The following is an 18,593-nucleotide window of genomic DNA, read 5'->3' on the forward strand; positions in this document are numbered from 1 at the left end:
GCTTATGGGGTCTTAGTTTCCTGACCAGGGATGGAACATGTGCCCCCTGTTGTCCTTAGGTGTGTGTCTGTCCTGGGGGTCCCCACCTGCCTCCATGGACTTCCCTCTTCCTTTATCTAGCAGCAGCCAAACTCCAAACACAAAAGAAAGTTGCTCTTAGATAATACATGCCCTGGAGCCCTCTCAGCATCCATAATTCAGAAGCTGTGGCTTCTGTCACCTGCTCCACACTCCCACCCACCCGCCCCTGCCCAGAATCCAGGCCCTGGATCCCAGGCCCTCAGGATAATGAGAACATAGTCTACGCCACTGGTCTGGCGCCTCCCTGCTCAAACTACCTTAGGGGCAGTGTGGTCACTTCAGTTTGGGGTGACGTGGGTACTGCCACTGGCTGGTCTGCAAAGCTTCCCCCGTGAAGCCAGTCACGTCCATCATAGGGGAAGTTGGGATCAGCAGGCAACTTGGACACAGGCGGATGACATGTGACCCAGGCCAGGGTCAAGGAATGGGGGGGTTATTTCTCCTGCCCATATTTTGTTGTTCAGTCGCTCAGTTGTGTCCAACTCTTGGCGACCCCATGGACCACAGCGCGCCAGGCTTCTCTGTCCTCCACTGTCTCCTGGAGTTTGCTCCAACTCATGTCCACCCATCTCATCCTCTGGCCCCCTTTTCCTCTTGCTCTCCATCTTTCCCAGCATCAAGGTCTTTTCCTGTGAGCTGGCTCTTCACATCAGATGGCCAAAGTACTGGAGCTTCAGCTTCAGCATCAGTCCTTCCAATGAATATTCAGGGTTGTTGGAACAAAAGCCACCAATGCAAAAGTATTGGAGGGCGGGGCCTGCCCCTGTGTTGTGTGTATGAGAGAAGGCGCCATTCTAATGCCAGGGACCTGTGGGCACTGATGCCCAATATGATGGGAGGGATGGGGTACAGATGTTCTAAGGTGAGTGTTTTTGGTGTGTGTGTGTGTGTGTGTGTGTGTGTGTTTTAAGCAGGTGCAGAGCAAAGTGCCTCTCAAAGTGCTTATCCAGGAATCGCTTCTTTTCATGTCAAACTTGCTAATTTAAATGGAAATTAATTGCTTTTCTTGACGATTTCTTTAAAAATTGGTTTTAAATGCATGCATCAGGCAGTCACATTTATTATTCATTGGTTTCACTGGCAATACAGCCCCAGTGTCCCGCATTCCGGGAGATGCCAGCACAGAGCAGAGATGATTTAATCAAGAGGCCATTAATTAGAGATGGGGAGACAGGGAGGGAGGGTTCCTCCCACAGGAGCAGGTTTGGCCACCTCTGTGGCCTCAGCAGGGGGCGGTGGGGTTGGAGGGAAGGGGAGCCTGGGTGGGTGGGGTTGTTTGCATGATGTTTCTGCTAGAGATTTCAGTGGGGTGGGGGCCATGCGTTAGGGCGAAGGTGGGGGTACGGGGTGCACTATCTTTGTTCCTGGCCACAGCTCCAGAGGTGACTGTCCTTCCCCCTCACCTTGCTGTCTGTCGCCCAGGCCACCAAGGATCTGGCTAAAATAAAGCCTTCATTGTGTCCTTCCCATTCTGTGACCCCCTTCCACCCCACCTCAGTCACATCAACAAGGCTTCTGAGGACCTGGACTCTGCTGACTTCTTCAATTTCTTCCCGACTTGTTCAACACACCCTTCCTGTCTTTGAGACTTGCTCACTTTGCCCATTTCTTTCCCTCCAGGAGCCCCAATCTCCACGTCAGTCCCCGTTGAGAACTATCCCTGCCCAAGCCAGGGCATCAGGTGTGGGTATGTCCAGTGGAAGAACCCCCACCCCCACCCCCGCACTTTCAGACAGTTGCTACCTTTTTGTTACTAGCGCACTCAGAACTGGTGCAAGTTACACAAAATGGCTTTGAAATTACAAAGCCAAAACAAGAAAAAGGGAAAATGCTGTGTCCCACTCTCTCGCGGTGGTGTTGGTGTTCAGTCACTCAGTCATGTCTGACTCTGCAGCCCCGTGGACTGCAGCACGCCAGGCTGCCCTGTCCTCCACTATCTCCTGGAGTTTACTCAAACTCATGTCCATCGAGTCGGTGATGCCACCTAACCATCTCATCCCCTGCTCCGCCCCTTTCTCCTTTTGCCTTCAATCCTTCCCAGCACCAGGTTCTTTTCCAATGAGTCGGTCTTCAGAGCTTCTGCTTCAGCAACAGTCCTTCCAATGAATATTCAGAGTTGATTTCCTTTAGGATTACCTGGTTTGATATTCTCTTTTGGCCACACCACGAGGCATGAGAGATCCTAGTTCCCCGACCAGATGACCAGGGATCGAACCCACAGCCCCTGCAGTGGAAAGAGTGGAGTTTTAACCACTGGACCACCAGGGAAGTCCCATCATACCTATATTCTTAAAAGCAGCCAAACTGTTAAAAAAAAAAAATATGTTAAAAGTTGCCAGATGGTCACCAGTGATGCACCAGTGTGATCAGTGAGTGAAAAAAAAAAAAAAAAAAAAAACCTGGCAATGGGGTTTCCCTCGTAATCCAGCGATTAAGACTTTACCTTCCAGTTCAGGAGGGCAGGTTTGATCCCTGGTCGGGTCGGGCAGCTAAGATCCCACATACCTCCTGGCCAAAACCCAAAAACAGAGAAGCAACACTTGTAACAAATTCAATAAAGACTTTTAAAATGGTCCACATCAAAAAATGTCTTAAAAAAAAAAACTGACAATATTCACTTGCGGCCAGTCTTCAGTGTCATGATAGAATTTGCGGTTGTTTGGATCCTGGTGTTTGGATCAACGGAAACAGCTTTGGATTGGGTCTCCTCGCCTGGCTTCCCAAAGGGCTCACCCTACCATGATCCCTGCCCTCATCCCTCCCACCCCACCCTCTACCCCCAACCCCCCTTCACCCCCACCCTCAGGCTGGGCTTGTGCGTGCATGCATGCCAAGTCCCATCAGTCATGTCCAACTCTTTTCAACTCTGTGCACTGTAGCGCCCGCCAGGCTCCTCTGTCCATGGGATTCTCTAGGCAAGACTATTGGAGTGAGTTGCCATGCCCTCCTCCAGGGGATCTTCCAGACCCAGGGATCAAACCTGTGTCTCTTAAGTCCCCTGCCTTGGCAGGCAGGTTCTTTACCACTAGCACCCCCTGGGAAGCCCCGGACTTGTGCTTACCTGCCCCTATTCACAAAGCTCGTGTCCTCGGACAAGGGAACCCAGCTGGGATGGGCCTCCAGGCTCACCCTCCACCTCACCTCCTCTGCCTCTTCTAGACACACAGAGCAATTAAAGCATCAAATGTCAAAGATCCCGTTTATTCCGGCAACCCGGAAAGAAAAAGTGTAAATTAAAAAAAGAAAAAAAGAAACAGATCCATGCACTCAACTCCTTGGGTTGGGACGAAGGGATGTGGGGAGAGGAGAAGAGGGTCTGGGTGGGATGCAAAAAGGGAAGGGAGGGAGGGAAGAGAGAGAGAGACGATAAGCAGAGAGAGAGAAAGAGACCTGGAGAGTCAGATCAAATGAAAGAGACAGAGGCATCAGAAAAAAAAAAGATGTATCAAAATCAGATCATAAAGAAGAGACAATACAGAGAAAACGCACCAACAGAAATACAGAGGCAGAGAATGAAAGCTGGGCGCAAAGGTGGAGAGAGAAAAAACAGTACCGGGAGGAAGAGAGGGAGGGAAAGAGAGGGCAGGACAGAGACAGATAAACTCGGAGGGACACAGCGGAGTGGAAAGGGCCCCCGTGGCCCTCGTGTGGCAGCGCGGGCGACGGCAGCCCCTAGGGGTCCCCGGCGGTGCTGATGACATGGAAGAGGGTGACGTTGTAGAGCACCTGGTGGCCGTTGTTCCAGGTGTAGAGGGCCCGCTCCCGGGGGTTGTAATCCAGCATGGAGATGTGGGAATACTGGTTGTGGAAGGGCACGTCCGTGTACTCATAGCTGGACGTGTTGGTGAAGTAGGCGAAGTAGACCTTGGCCCCGGCCAGGTGGGAGTTGGTCACATAGAGCACACCGCAGATCATGAAGGCCTCGCCGGCACTGCGCTTGGGGTAGCCGGTGTCCCACGAGCGCACGACCTCCAGGGTGTGCGGGTCCAGCCGGCTGACCACGATGTTGCCCGCATTCTGGTTGGTGGTGTACACAGCCCAGAGCCCACTCTCGTCCACCATGAAGTCCATGTCCGAGAAGCCACCCCAGGAGTAGGGGAAGGTGTTGTTGTAGCCGGCCCCGGGGAGGCTCCGCTGCACCAGCACGGAACGAGAGCGGAAGTGGTACTTGACCACCACGTTGCTCTGGTACTTGTTGTAGAACAGGGAGCCGTTGTACACCACGTGGCCGGTGCCGGCCCACGGCTGGGGCAGCAGGTGCTGGATAAAGTTCTGACCCTTGATGAAGTCTCCCAGGGTGCGGAACTCCAGGACACGCCGGCCCTTGTAATAGCCATCCATGTACCAGACCTGCGAGAGAGCTGTTGGTCACTGGTGGGCCACTGCCGATGACCAGGGGTCCCGACAGTCACACATCAATCACATAATCATTAGGGGTCAACAGTCACTTAGTGGTCATTACTCAATCACAGGACGTCTGGTGACCCTTCGTGACCAGGCAACATCCCGGTGACTGGGGTCACTGGGCCAATGCCATTGGTCTCAGACACTCGGAGGACAGGGCTTGATCCCCAAGAATCAGGGGAAACTGCAGTCCCTGGAGACTCGCCAGGCCTAGGAATTGACTGGTCACTGGATATGGGATGGTTAGCAGTCATGAGACTGCCCTGGGGTGGCAAGAGGTCACTTGAATCCACTGCTTTGGGGTAATCCCAGTAACGATAGGTGACTGCCATGTCACCATCATCCTCTCCGTCAACATCACTCACTGTCACCGTGGTAATTAGCAATTACGAGTGCTCTTACCAGTGCTGGTTATTGGGTTAAATATCTTAAAAACTGTAAGGCTGACATTATTATAACCATTTTGAAGATAAGGGAACTCAGGCTCAGCGACATTAAGGAACCTGCCCGAGATTCCCTAGCTAAGAACTGGTGGAAGAGCGATACAAATCCAAGTCTGATTCCCAAACCTAAGTTCGTTTGTTTGTTTTGCTGTTGGTAGTGGTGGTTGTTTTTTGGTTTCGGCCACGCTGTGTGACTTGCTGGATCTTAGTTCCCTGACCAGTGGTCAAAATTGGGCCCTTGCAGTGAAATCACCAAGTCCTAACCACTGGGCAGCCAGGGAATACCCTTCAAACCCAGGCTCTTAACCCCTTGGTTAAACCACCATGATGCCTCAGGAGGTCAATGATCACGGTGGAGAAGTGGCTATTATGGACTTCCCAGATGGCTTAGTGGTAAAGAATGCCAATGCAGGATCGATCCTTGGGTGGGGAAGATCCCCTGGAGAACAAAATGACAACCTACTCCAGTATTCTTGCCTGGAAGATCTCATGGAAAGAGGAGCCTGGTGGGCCACAGTCCATGGGATTGCAAAAGAATCAGACATAACTAATTGAACGATCTATGATGGTGGCTGCCCAGTGACCAATATCTGTCTCTAGGATAGTCACTGAGCAGTTAATGGATGGTTCCTGTGGGCCAGAGGTGACAGGCAATTGTGACCATGGGGGTCACTGGAAGTTCAAAGGTCATCAAGTGGTGCTCATAGGTCCTAGTCCTTGGGAAGGCACTGGTCACTGGTGGTTATTCTGAGATCAGTGCTCACTGCGAGCTGGTCAGTGGTGCTAGAAACCATTAGTCTCTATACCGTCAATGGACGTCAGCTGACTTGCAGATTCACAGAGTTGGAAAGTCCTTGGTCACTTGGTGGTCACTAGACAGACAGTCAGGGGCAGGTCAAGGGCCCTGGAGACCCTAGGACAAGATAATTATTGATGTGGAGTCACTGGGCACCTATGGAGCACCACGGGCTATGTCTCCCTGCCCCCGAGTTCTGACCCCCGGCGTGAGCACACTCACCCGGCTGTCCGCGCTGGGGGCCATCGTGTCCGTCATCCAGGAGCCAAAGCGGGACCCCATGGCCCGAATGGTGATGGGGTTACTGACCCCCGTCAGCTTCCCACAGCCTGGGAGGCAGCAACAGGGGGAGTGAGGGTGGAGGATGGGAAGAGTCTGAGGGACACAGGGCAAGGCTGAGGGGGTGTGATCAAACTGAAGCGCTGGGACCAGGGGTGAGGGAAGATCCAGAGATCTGGTCCCAAGGTGGAGTTAGCTTGGGGGTGAGGAGGGGTAGGGTCAGGGCCATTTCCAGTTTTGGGAGTCTATTTTTGGCCTTGGGTAGGAAAGTCAAGGATCAACGTTTGGAAGTTAGAGGTCAAAACCGTGCTCTGAACACGCAGAGGGTATTGGGGTTGGAGGTGGAGGTCAGGGGTCAAGGTCAAGCATCAAGGCATACCCAGCTTTTGGGCGCAGGCGTGGAGCCGGGCCTCCAGGGCCATCACCCGCTGCTGCAGGTCCTCGTAGCCGTAGGCGCCCATCTCTTCCTGGATGGTGGCAAGGCTGCCGGAGAGATTCCTCACCTCCTCTCGCAGGCGCAAGATGGTCCGTGTGTCCGCCTTGTACTGCTCCAGGACCGAGCTCAGAGGCAACAGTTCTGTCATCCTGTCCTTCAGCTCCTGCCCCCAAGAGGGAACCTGTGCTGATCCCGACCCCTGACCAGTGACCCAGACCTGGCTCCAACCTTCAAGCCACAACTTCACTCATTTTGGGGGGTATTATTTTTATGGGAGTATAATCACTTTACCATGTAGTGTTGGTGTCTGCTGTACAACAAAGTGAATCAGTCAAATGTATACACATATCCCCTCCCTCTTGAGCCTCCCTCCCACCCAACCCCAATTGCTGTTGTTCAGTTGCTCAGTCATGTCCAACTCTCTGCAACCCCATGGACTGCAGCATGCCAGGCTTCCCTGTCCTTCACTATCTCCTGGAGTTTGCTCATGTCCACAGAGTTGGTGCCAGCAATCCCACCCCTTATCTTTGATGCACACCTGACTCTTGACATTCAGCCCAATTAGGACCGCAGATCCCAGTCAACCCTCTGTCCTTCCTGGAAGTAATGGGCACCAATCCCAGTTCTTCCTTTGACCTCTGACCTGAACCCTGAAGGACGCACCTGGAAGCTCTTGGCCGAGAGGGACCCGTCAGCTGCCCGGAGCCGCGCATCCAGGCTCCGCATGAGGGTCTCCATGCTGCGCACATACTGGAGGTCCCGGTACGTCCGCAACTCAAGAACCTCCATGGACTGGGAGACGTTCTGAACCTAGGAAGTGGGAGGATTAGGGCGAGCCAGACTCCTGTCCTCATCCCCGGGGATGCCGCAGACAAGACCTGGTGGGGCCAGAGGCTAAACACCCAACCAACCTTCTCCTCCCGACCTTACCAGCAACCTCCCAAAGGCATGCCCAATCTATCCATCTGGTCTGGCCACCACCACCTCCCACCTCTCCCTGCCTCCCTGCTCTCCTCGCCTCCACCCTCATTCACAGCAGTCAAGTTTCCACACAGCAGCCAGAGGGAATTTTTCTTTTTTCTTTTCTTTTGTCCATACTGAGAAGCATGTGGGATCTTAGTTCCCTAGCCAGGGGGCAAATGCATGCCCCCTACTGTGGGAGCACAGCGTCTTAACCTCTGGACCCTTGGGAAAGTCTGGAGAGGAGTTTTTCAAAAGGAAGAGTGAGTCACCTTCTCCTGCAGACCCTGCAAGCTGGTTCTGCCCCTTTGCCTGCCTCCTCTCCAAGTTCATCTACTCCAACCACCAGCCCAACTTCACTCTCATAGGTCCCTTCTCAGGGCCTTTGTTGTTGTTCAGTTGCTAAGTCGTGTCTGAGTCTTTGTGCCCCATGAACTGTAGTACCCCAGGCTCCTCTATCCTCCGGTATCTCCCAGAGTTTGCTCAAACTCATGTCCATTGAGTTGGTCATGCCATCCAATCATCTCATCCTCTGTCACCCACTTCTCCTCCTGCCTTCAATCTTTGCCAGCATCAAGGTCTTTTCCCGTGAGTTGGCTCTTTGCATCAGGTGGCCAAAGTATTAGAGCTTCAGCTTCAGCATCAGTTCTTCCAATGAATATTCAGGACTGATTTCCTTTAGGATTGACTGTTTTGACCTCCTTGCAGTCCAAGAGACTCTCAAGAGTCTTCTCCAACACCACAGTTCAAAATCATCAATTCTTCAGCACTCAGCTTTCTTTACAGTCCAACTCTTACATCTGTCCACGACTGCTGGGCCTTTGCACTTGCTGATCCCTCTATCTGGAGCGCTGTTCCTCTCATTTTCCCACAGCTGGCTCCTCTTCATCCTTCATGTCTCAGCTCCAGCGTCACCTCCTCAGAGTGGCCTTCCCCAGTCACCCTCCCTCAAGGGGCCACTCACCCTCTCTCCCTTATGTGGTTATTTTTTTCCAGTTGTGAATACTACCTGGAACATTCTTATTCATCTGCCTCCTTCAGGTGGGGTCCTCAGAGGCAGACCCAGTGTTTGGTTTGTCCACAGCTGAATTCTCAATAAATACTAGCTGCTCAGTAAATATGGGTAAATGATGGAATGAAACCTCCCTTGCCCTGACCTCTCTGAATCAGCCCGAGGGCTCCCTAGGTCCCACCTCCACCTGGCTAAGGTGAGCTCCTCCCAGTCAAGGTGAACTCAGAGACAACGCTGGATGCTTGTTGAAATACGCAGACATTCCTGAGCCATTGTCCATGTGACACTTGAAAGTTCTGAGAAAGCCAACAAACAGCCTGATAGCCATCCTGGATGTAACAAAACATTTTAAGAGTCATTGTCAACAATCAGGGGACACCCCCTGGATGTGTTTAGTGTCTCCTGGTTTACAGTCTACGGGAACTTGAATACAATTTGTATTTTGCTGTTGTGTGAAAATTGTATGAATCTTGTGTGTGTGTGTGTGTGTGTGTGTGTGTGTGTGAAAATCATTCAGTCGTGTCTGACTCTTCTGTGACCCCAGAGCCTGTAGCTCACCAGGCTCCTAAGTGTATGGGATTCTCCAGGCAAGAATACTGGATATTGCCTTCTTCAGGGGATCTTCCCAATCCAAGGATCAAACCTGGGTCTCCTGCATTGCAGGAGATCCTTTACCATCTGAGCCACCAGGGAAGCCCTGTATAAATCTTAATTATGTTAAATTGATTCACAGTGCTTTTCAGGTCTACTATATCCTTCTACTTTTTGTCTATTCATTCTATTTATTTTTGAGACTTTGATATTAAAACTCCAACTAAAAAATTTATCTGCTTAAAAAAGTTGTAATATATAGTGGAACTATATGTAACTTTGTTCTGTATTTTCCAAGTCTCCTATAAATGCTTTATCATACTTTCATAACTTAAAAAATTAAAAAGAAAGGAAAAACAAACAATCAGGGGACACCACATGGTCATCTTGGACTGTTCTGGTGTCGCAGGCAGACAAGACTTTGGTGCCGACAAGGGTCTCTGTCCTCAGCTTCCTCCTCTACAGGAGGATGGTGGGAGGTGGCTAGTCCCTTTCAACACTGACTTCAGAACTGACTCATAAGCAGTTCATCTGGGTAGTGGCAAAGAATAGCAATCAGCCTGTAAAGGGCACCCAAATATCCTTGGATTGCATTGCTGTTGTTTAATTACTAAGTCGTGTCTGACTCTTTCTGACCCCATGGACTGTAGCCCGCCAGGCTCCTCTGTCCCTCGAATTCTCCAGGCAAGCATACTGGAGTGGGTTGCCATTCCCTTTTCCAGGGAATCTCCCCAAACCAAAGATCGAACTTGCATCTCCTACATTGGCAAGTGGATTCTTTACCACTGAGCCACCTGGGAAGCCCTTGGATTGAATGGGGACCAGTTTATATCAGTCACAATCAGAAAGGGAAGCAATCTTCAGGTATCTTGGGATGGAGGGCGAGACCCTTCTTAGCAGCTGAGTCCTGAGGCTGAGTACACGGTGCGGCTGGAGCTCACACACCAGAGATGCAGATGCTGCCACTGGAGTTCACCTTCCCTGTGCCCACACAGTGCTCAGCTTCTCCTCCAAAGAAGTAGCAGAGAGATTTTGACTAAATCACCCGCCCAGAGGGCAGCCAGGTTATCCACCAGCTTTGCATAATCATGGCTTAGATCCAGTCCCGGCTGACCTGGTGGGAAGCAGAGGAGAGGGTGGGGAAGTGAGAGATTTTCACAGGGGAACCTGGACGGTGCTTACCTTCTCCATCAGCTGCCGCAGCTCCCGGCTCCGGCCGTCTCGGGAGCAGGTGCTTTGCGCAGGGATCACAGCCGTGCAGATGCATTTTCCGTCGGGGGCCTGGGCTGAGGTGTACAGCTGCCAGCCTTCCTCTGGGCTTTGGAAGAGGGTCTGCGGGGAGGTCAGGGTCAGAGAGCGGGAACCCCAAGGGGGATTCGCCCCCTCACCCCCTGGGAGAAAAAGGGGATCCCAGGGAGATGACAGATGCCCTTCCCTGGATGCTTGGGATGTCCCAGACCATGTGCTCTGCGTGCCAGGGGTGTGTGATCTAAATCCTTCCTCAGGGAAAGCCTCATTTTACAGGTGACAAGATTGAGGTACAAGGGGTGAAGGAACACAGCAAGGAACAGTGGGATACAAGCCCTTCCACAAAATGAGAGTTCATTCTCTCACACATATTTGCACACGTACACACCACTGCCTCCATAACCACCATTAGAACATAGACCAGGGGATTTCCCTGATGGTCCCGTGGTTAAGAATCCGCCTTTACAATGCAGGGACTTCAAATTCAATCCCTGGTTGGGGAACTAAGATCCCACATGCTGCAGACTAACTAAGCCTATGTGCCATGACTACAGTCTGTATATCAAAATGAAAAGCAACTAAGACCCGATACAGCCAAATAAATACCAAAAAAACAAAAACAAAAAACAAAACCCTCCACCTATGTCATTCCAGCTTCCCCAACTCCTGCTCCCTAGAAGCCCGAGCAAGGTAATGGCCAAAGGGTGATACAGTCCTCACCAAGACCTTCAAGTCTTTGCCTGGAAGGCATCATTTTCAGACTCCTACACTAAATTTAAAGTTAGATGATGCCACTTAGATAATTCAATTATCAATTATGGCTGTTTCCCAAACCTGGCTTCTTGGAACCCTGGCAATCTTATCAGGCATGCGAGGAAAAGGGGTGCTCTGTGGTCAAATGTTTGTGTAATGTGGAGTGAAATGAGGTTGTTTTTTTTTTTTAATGCAGGACTTATCAGAGCCTTTGAAATGCTCATGTGCATCCGGGAACTCAGCCATAATTTCCCAAACTTACTACAAAATATCTAGTGAGTGCCTACTGTATGCCAGGCATGGGTCTGTGAGAGGGACTAGGAAGAGAGGAGAGATGAAGAAAGTGTATCTATTGCTCCCCACGGATGTGGAGGAGGGAGACTTCAAGTATGGAATCCCACTGATGCTTCCAGAACTATGTGCATGCACGCTAAGTTGCTTCAGTAGTATCTGCTCTTTGCCACCCCATGGATTGTAGCCTGCCAGGCTCTTTTGTCCATGGGATTTCCCAGTCAAGAAAACGGCAGTGGGTTGCCACACCCTCCTCCAGGGGATCTTCCCAACCCAGGGATCAAACCTTGGTCTCCTGAATAGCGGGTGAATTCTGTACTGTCTGAGCCACCCCGGAAGCCCTCTAGAATGATATGCTGCAGTGGATGCTACAAAGAAAGTGCAGAGCATAACAAGGGGGGTCCCTAGGCTGAAAGTCTCAGAAGAGGTATACCAGAGACAGGACATATAACCTGAACTGGAGGAATGAATGAGCCAGTAGAAGGGGAGAGAGGAAGAGACATTTTGGGCACACAAATTCTGACCAATGGGACATCCCTGGTGGTCCAGTGGTTAAGATTTTGCACTTCCATTGCAAGGGCCTCACTTTCGAACTCTGGTCGGGAACTAAGATGCCACATGCTGCACCACACAGCACAGCCCACCCCTCCAATTCTGATCAATATATGGCGGAACTGGAGAAACACTGCTCAAAAAGCATCAAATCCTCACTGGATGGAGCATACATCATGCCGCCTTGAGCTTCCCCAGAACATACTTCCAGCCAGTCACAAGTCCCAATATTTTTATTTTAATGACAATGTTCTTGTTGCTTAGTTGCTAAGTCACGTGTGACTCTTGCAACCCCATGGACTATAGCCCACCAGGCTCCTCTGTCCATGGAATTTTCCAGGCAAGAATACTGGATAGAGTGGCTTGCCATTTCCTTCTCCAGGGGATCTTCCCTATCCAGGGATTGAACCCCCTGTCCCCCACTTTGGCAGGAGGATTCTTTACCACTGAGTCACCTAGGAAGCTTGTAATTTTAGGGGTCCTAAGAAGGCCTTCATGAGAAGGTGTCATTTGAATAAAGATGTGAAGGAAGTGAGGGAGAAGCCTTGGTGATATCAAGGGAAAGATGGTCCAAGCCAAGAGAACAGCAAGTGCAAAGGTTCTGAGGCAGGACCATGCCTGGTGTGTTTGGGAAACATGGAGAAGGCTATAGCTAAAACAGAGGGAACAAGGGAAAAGTGGGAAGGGGACAGATGAGGACAGGGATGGGACAGGACAGCCTGTGCAGTGCTTACGTGCCATGGGGAGGACACTGATTTTTGGTCTGAGGGAAGTGGGAGCCATGGTGGGTTCTGATCACAGGATAGACAGGACCAGACTCAAGTGTTCACAGGCGCCCCCTGGCTGCTGTGGAGGCAGAACAGACTGGGAGTGTCAAGGATGGGAGACCAGGGCAGATGGGTGGAAACTGAAGAGATGGGAAGAAACTAGAAGATTCCAGTCCTATTCATAATGCATCCCTACAGACAGGAAAGAAAGTCTAATAAAACCCCAAGTGTTTTACAGACAAACAAAGCCCCACTACCATGGACTATTTGCACAGCGGCTGCTTATCACCCAGCAGAGGCTGTTTCCATGAGCTGTAGCAGAGATAAAAGCCAGACTATGAATTATGAGCAATCCTAGAGATTCCAGCTATTAGCCCACCTATTTTCTCTCCCACTCAATAAAGTCTTTTTTTTTTTAAGCTAATTGGAATGTGAGCAAGTGGTATCATTGTACAGATGAGCTTGACTCCTCCACTAATTTATAAGAAAAACAAACCATAAAATGCCAACTGAAACTATTGTAATTAGTCATTCCTTGCACCTTAAAATACACATTTTGGAGGTTGAGGGAACCCCCACTGTACGAGGTACTGTGAGAAGAATCTTGAAGAGTCCATTGGACAGTCAATCCTAAAGGAAATCAACCCTGAATATTCACTGGAAGGACTAATGCTGAAGCTGAATCTCCAGTACTTTGGCCACCTGATGCGAAGAGCCAGCTCATTGGAAAAGACACTGATGAAAGATTGAGGGCAGGAGGAGAAGGGGGTGACAGAGGATGAGATGGCTGGATGGCATCACTGACTCAATGGACATGTGTTTGAGCAAACTCTGGGAGATGGTGAAGGACAGGGAAGCCAGGCATGCTGCAGTCCATGGGGTCGCAAAGAGCTGGACATGAGTGAGCGACTGAACAACAACCACCACCTCTGTGAGAGTCCATGTCTCCCCCATGAAGGAATAAAGTCACTTACCTTCCCAGCCTCCCTTTCGAGCAGAAATGGTCCAGGTGGTTTGCAGTCAATTAAGCTGACTGAGCTCTTTTCCCCATGGGGGCCCAGCATGCAATGGCTGCAAACAGCAGCCCCCTCGGCAGTGTAGATGGCCTGTTGTCTGTACAGGTTGCCCTAAGGGATCTTGGAGACAGTCCTTTCCAGTGTACATTTACGACCGGCATGCTGTCTGCAATCTAGGCTCCAGACAGGTATGCACAGTGCCTTTGGAAAGCCCCAGGGCACAGTAGCCAGGGTCCACACTGGCCAGGTCATAATGTCCACCCGCACCAAGCTGCAGAACAAGGTGTAACCGAAGCCCTCTGCAGGGCCAAGTTCAAGTTCCCTGGCTGCCAGAAGATCCACATCTCCAAGCTAAGGATTTACTAAGTTTAATGTGGATAAATTTGAAATCATGGTGACAAAAAGGGGCTCATTCTGGATCTGTGGGGCCAAAGACATCCCTAATTGTGGCCCCCTGGACAAATGCTGGGCTCTGCACTCATGAGAGCCTGGGCACTGTCCCCTCCTTACTCATGTGTGAGTGCTAATTTGCTTCAGTCATATCCAACTCTTTGCAACCCCATGGACTGTAGCCCACCATGGGATTCTCCAAGTAAGAATACTGGAGTGGGTTGCCATGCCGTCCTCCAGGGGATCTTCCCAGTCCAGGGACTGGACCTAGTACTCCTGCATTGCAGGCAGATTCTTTACCATCTGAGCCACCAGGGAAGCCCACCTGGTCTAAAACAAGAAGGATGCCCCATGGGACTTCCCTGGTGGTCCAGAGGGGTTAAGACTCTGAGCTTCCAGTGCAGGGTGTGTGGGTTCAATCCCTGGTTGGGGTACTAAGATCCCACATGCTGCATGGGCAGTAAGTAAATAAATAAAACAACAACTAAAACAAAAAACAAAAAAAAATTTTTTTTAAAAAGGAGGATGGCTCAAGGTTAGAAGAGTAACCCCAGGGCAGAGATAAATTAGGAGGCTGGGATTAACACACACACACTACTATACACACTGCTGCTGCTGCTGCTGCTAAGTCGCTTCAGTTGTGTCTGACTCTGTGCGACCCCATAGGTGGCAGCGCACCAGGCTCCCCCGTCCCTGGGATTCTCCAGGCAAGAACACTGGAGTGGGTTGCCATTTCCTTCTCCAATGCATGAAAGTGAAAAGTCAAAGTGAAGTCGCTCAGTCGTGTCCGACTCTTAGCAACCTCATGGACTGCAGCCCACCAGGCTCCTCCGTCCATGGGATTTTCCAGGCGAGAGTACTGGAGTGGGGACTATACACACTACTATATACAAAATAGATAATCAACAAGGACCTACTATATAGCACAGGGAAATCTACTCAATATTCTGCAATAACCTATATCGGAGAAGAATCTGAAAAAGAATAGATTATATGTATACGTGGGGCTTCCCAGGTGGCGCTAATGGTAAAGAATCTGCCTGCCAATGCAGGAGACATAAGAGACAGGGATTTGATCCCTGGATCGGGAAGACCCCCTGGAGTAGGATATGGCACCCCACTCCAGTATTCTTGCCTGGGAAATTCGATGGACAGAGGAGCCTGGCGAGCTACAGTCCATGGAGTCCCAAGGAGTTGGACACGACTGAGTGACTAAGCACACAGCACACGGATGTATATGTATAAGTGAATCACTTTGCTGTACACCTGAAAGCTACACAACATTGTAAATCAACTATACTCCAATATAAAATAAAAATTTTAAAAGAAAAGAGTGACCCAGGAATGCCTTCCCCCTTGGATCTGAGAACGCAGAACTAGTTTCACCTTTTTTCATAGCAAATATAGTTCTTAACAAACAAAAACAGAATCATGAATGTGAGTTCAAACACCTCCATCTGTGCTCCCCTGGCCCTGGTTCCCAAGCAATTTGGACGGAATCCCCTGAAGATTTTCGTTTATGCAGAGACAAAGCAGCCTGGTTCAACATAATTAACATCCCTTTCTTACATTCTGTAGCGTGTCCTTTGAAGCAAACAAGCCATCTTCTCTCAACATATGAAATATTGAATTGTAAAAGAGAAGCAAGATTTAAGTGGCACGGAGAGAAGGCCTTCATGGCTTGCCTAAAGTAATTGTCTGCGTTGGACGTACCTTGCCGGGGTATTCTCTGCAGCAGCTCAATTAAATGCCTGGGGTTTGGCTGCCAAATCTCTGCATGGCAGAGATTCTGAGTTTCACCCGTGGGGTTCCAGTTCAAAAACACAGTCAAGTTCAGGTCCCGGGAAATTGCTAAAACGTCCTGGAAGGCTCAGCATCTGAGTGTCTAAATACCAGTTCCCCAGACTGGGTTGAGGTTGGAACCAAAGTTACAAATTCTTGGAGGTCATAGTCCTAGGAACAGAGAACACCTATAACTAACAGAAGGGGCTTCCCAGGTGGCACTAGTGATAAAGAACCCGCCTACCAATGCAGGAGACTTAAGAGACGAGGGTTCAATCCCTGGGTCAGGAAGATCCTCTGGAGTTGGTAGTGGCAACCCACTCCAGTATTCTTGCCTGCAAAATTCCACGGACAGGGGCGCCTGGCAGGCTACAGTCCATGGGGCTGCAAAGAGTCAGACACGACTGAGCACATCACTAACAGAAATGTTTGTATCAGCAGGTGTGAGAGCCCTCCTGGTACAGACACTTCTGGTCTGGTAGCCCGTCTCATCTCTAATGTGGCAAACGTACTAGAGGAAGCCAGACACTCTGTCGGTTGAGCGATTGGTTCCAAGCTTAATAGTCTTGCTAATGGGCTCTAAGAGCATAAGCCAGGCGTTCAACTAGCTCTTCCTCAAATTGTCTTTTCTGCCCAGAATTTTTCAAATGCTTTCACCCAAGCTACTACCCCAATTAAACAGCAGTCTTGGTAACCAGTCCAGGACTAAGGACGAGACACACAGGGAAAGTTTTTCTAGCTGTCAGGTCCAGGATCATCAGCTCAGCCTACAGCTCCATCACCTACGTCTTGGTTCAGAAAACAATTCCTGGTTCTTTTGGGAGCAGAGATATTGCCACAGAATCCTGGGGGGAGGGGCCGCCAACCATTAAGTGCTGGCTATCAGGGGTTCAGCCAACAGGAACAGAGCAAGCGGCTGCCTCTTAATGAGTCAAAGATATTATTTCATGGAGGCTGTATAATTTAATCAGGAAGCAGAAGTGTCTTGGGGCTCATATATTTATTTGTTCCCCGCCTTGTTCCGGAGAGGACCACAAGTGGTTTACAAGGATATGTAAAATAACGCACGAGAGCTCCAATTAAAGAGGAGAGCAGAAATTAGATATTTCTGGAGGGCAGGCTGTCAATCCAGAGCCAAAGCCTTCAGGCTTCTGCATTTTGTATTTAACCCAGTCAATCCCACTCTAAGAATGTAGCCCAGGGAAATGGGGTGGACGAGCACTCACTCGATGGCTATAAAAATGCTCATTAAAATGCTGTCTAAAATTGGACAAGTGGAATTTTTTCCCTCTCCAGCCTTTTGCCAATAGGGAGGCTGATTTAAAAACTCTACAGCGGAACTTCCCTGGTGTCCAGTGGTTAAGAATCCCACGGCCAATGCAGGGGACACTGGCTCGATCCCTGGTCTGGGAAGATCCCACATGCTGTGGGGCAACTAAGTCCACGCGCTGCAGTTACCAAAGCCCTCATGCCTCGAGCCTGTGTTCTGCAACAAGAGATGCCACCACAATGAGAAGCCCGAGCGCTGCAGCTAGAGGGTAGCCCCCACTCACCACAGCTAGAGGAGGCCCATATGCAGCAACGAAGAGCCAGTGCACCAAAAGTAAATGAAATAAACTAAAAACTCTACAGGGATGAATACTCTGTGTGTGTGTTAGTTGCTCAGTTGTGTCCAATTCTTTGCAACTCCATGGACTATAGCCCACCAGGCTTCTCTGTCTATGAAATTTTTCAGGCAAGAATGCTAGAGTGGGTAGCCATTGCCTTCTCCAGGGGATCTTTCCAACCCAGGGATCAAACCTGGGTCTCCTGCATTGCAGGAAGATTCTTTTACCCCATGAGCCACCAGGCAAGCCGGGGGGAAACACTATGCACCCATTAAAATTGAGAACAAGCAGGGATTTTTATCGCCATCTTTAAATGTATCTTGAGGCAAAAGTTCTCTACAATAAACACGGACTGTTCTTGTGAAGATTTTTTTTCAGTCCCTTAAAGTTTTGTCTTTGCAAGGGAGAAAGGGAAGAAAGAGAAAAAGTAGAGACACTAGAGCTCGAAGGAAAGCTAAGAAAAACCCAGCCCTTAAAAACCTGAACAACCAGCATATGGTTGGGCCATAAATTTGGCTCCCAGCTCCTTAGCAGCCAACTCAAAAAAGGGAAAGCTGGTCATTTATGCGGCTCCCAGTGTCCTGAAACAAAAGCACGCCAGATGCTCAGGAGAAAACTTAACTATTTTTAGTACCAAGAACAGGCAAGGCTCTCTCCCACGGTCCTCCCCAAAAAAGGAGCCCATGTGATGTCACCAGGATCTTTCCAGACAACATCCTTACGGTAGAAATGAATCGTTTTCTCTGGACGTTCCTTCTCCCTACTCAGATGGTGGAAAGGTCAGATGGTCTGAGAGTCAGACTGCCTGGGTTTATGGAGGGCTTGGCCCCTCCCCTGTGGTGTGAGTGGGATCACCTCTATAAGCCTCCATATCCTCATCTGTAAAATGGACATGATACCTGTACCTACCTCACAGAGTTGCCAGGAAGCTTGAATGAGTCAAGACTACATGTGTGAGCAAGGAGAAGAGTCATCAGCATGTATTGACAGTGATGCTACAGAAGGGTTTCCTTTTGCTATTATTATAATCCTCGTGACACTCTAATGCCAATTTGGTGACTTCCTAAAGTCAAAATCGTTTGAGTTTGATGCAGGTATGAAACTGAGATGATCGGGAAGAATTGGTGCTGGGACTTCCATGGTGGTCCAGTGATTAAGACTTTGCCTTCCAAAGCAGGGGGTGCA

General features: G+C 50.0%; 1 protein-coding gene and 1 non-coding gene across 2 annotated transcripts in view; one reads left to right on the plus strand and one right to left on the minus strand.

The window, feature by feature from the left end:
- Positions 1-3,271: 3,271 nt before the first annotated feature.
- The window catches only part of OLFM2 (olfactomedin 2), a 55,731-nt gene continuing 40,409 nt past the window's right edge, over positions 3,272-18,593 (minus strand). Inside the window, exons 2-6 of the mRNA XM_055566596.1 lie at positions 10,185-10,334; positions 7,103-7,249; positions 6,383-6,602; positions 5,947-6,053; positions 3,272-4,431 (exon numbers count right to left, since the gene is read on the minus strand). Of these exons, the coding sequence (XP_055422571.1) occupies positions 3,754-4,431; positions 5,947-6,053; positions 6,383-6,602; positions 7,103-7,249; positions 10,185-10,334 (1,302 nt within the window). The 3' untranslated portion in view covers positions 3,272-3,753. The remainder of the gene's footprint in view (positions 4,432-5,946; positions 6,054-6,382; positions 6,603-7,102; positions 7,250-10,184; positions 10,335-18,593) is intronic.
- Positions 13,628-13,762, plus strand: LOC129642581 (small nucleolar RNA SNORA70). Its single transcript, XR_008709834.1, has one exon. It is a non-coding gene; the product is annotated as a small nucleolar RNA SNORA70 (small nucleolar RNA).

Source organism: Bubalus kerabau, chromosome 1 (assembly GCF_029407905.1).
Source record: "Bubalus kerabau isolate K-KA32 ecotype Philippines breed swamp buffalo chromosome 1, PCC_UOA_SB_1v2, whole genome shotgun sequence".
Classification (NCBI taxonomy): Eukaryota; Metazoa; Chordata; class Mammalia; order Artiodactyla; family Bovidae; genus Bubalus; species Bubalus kerabau.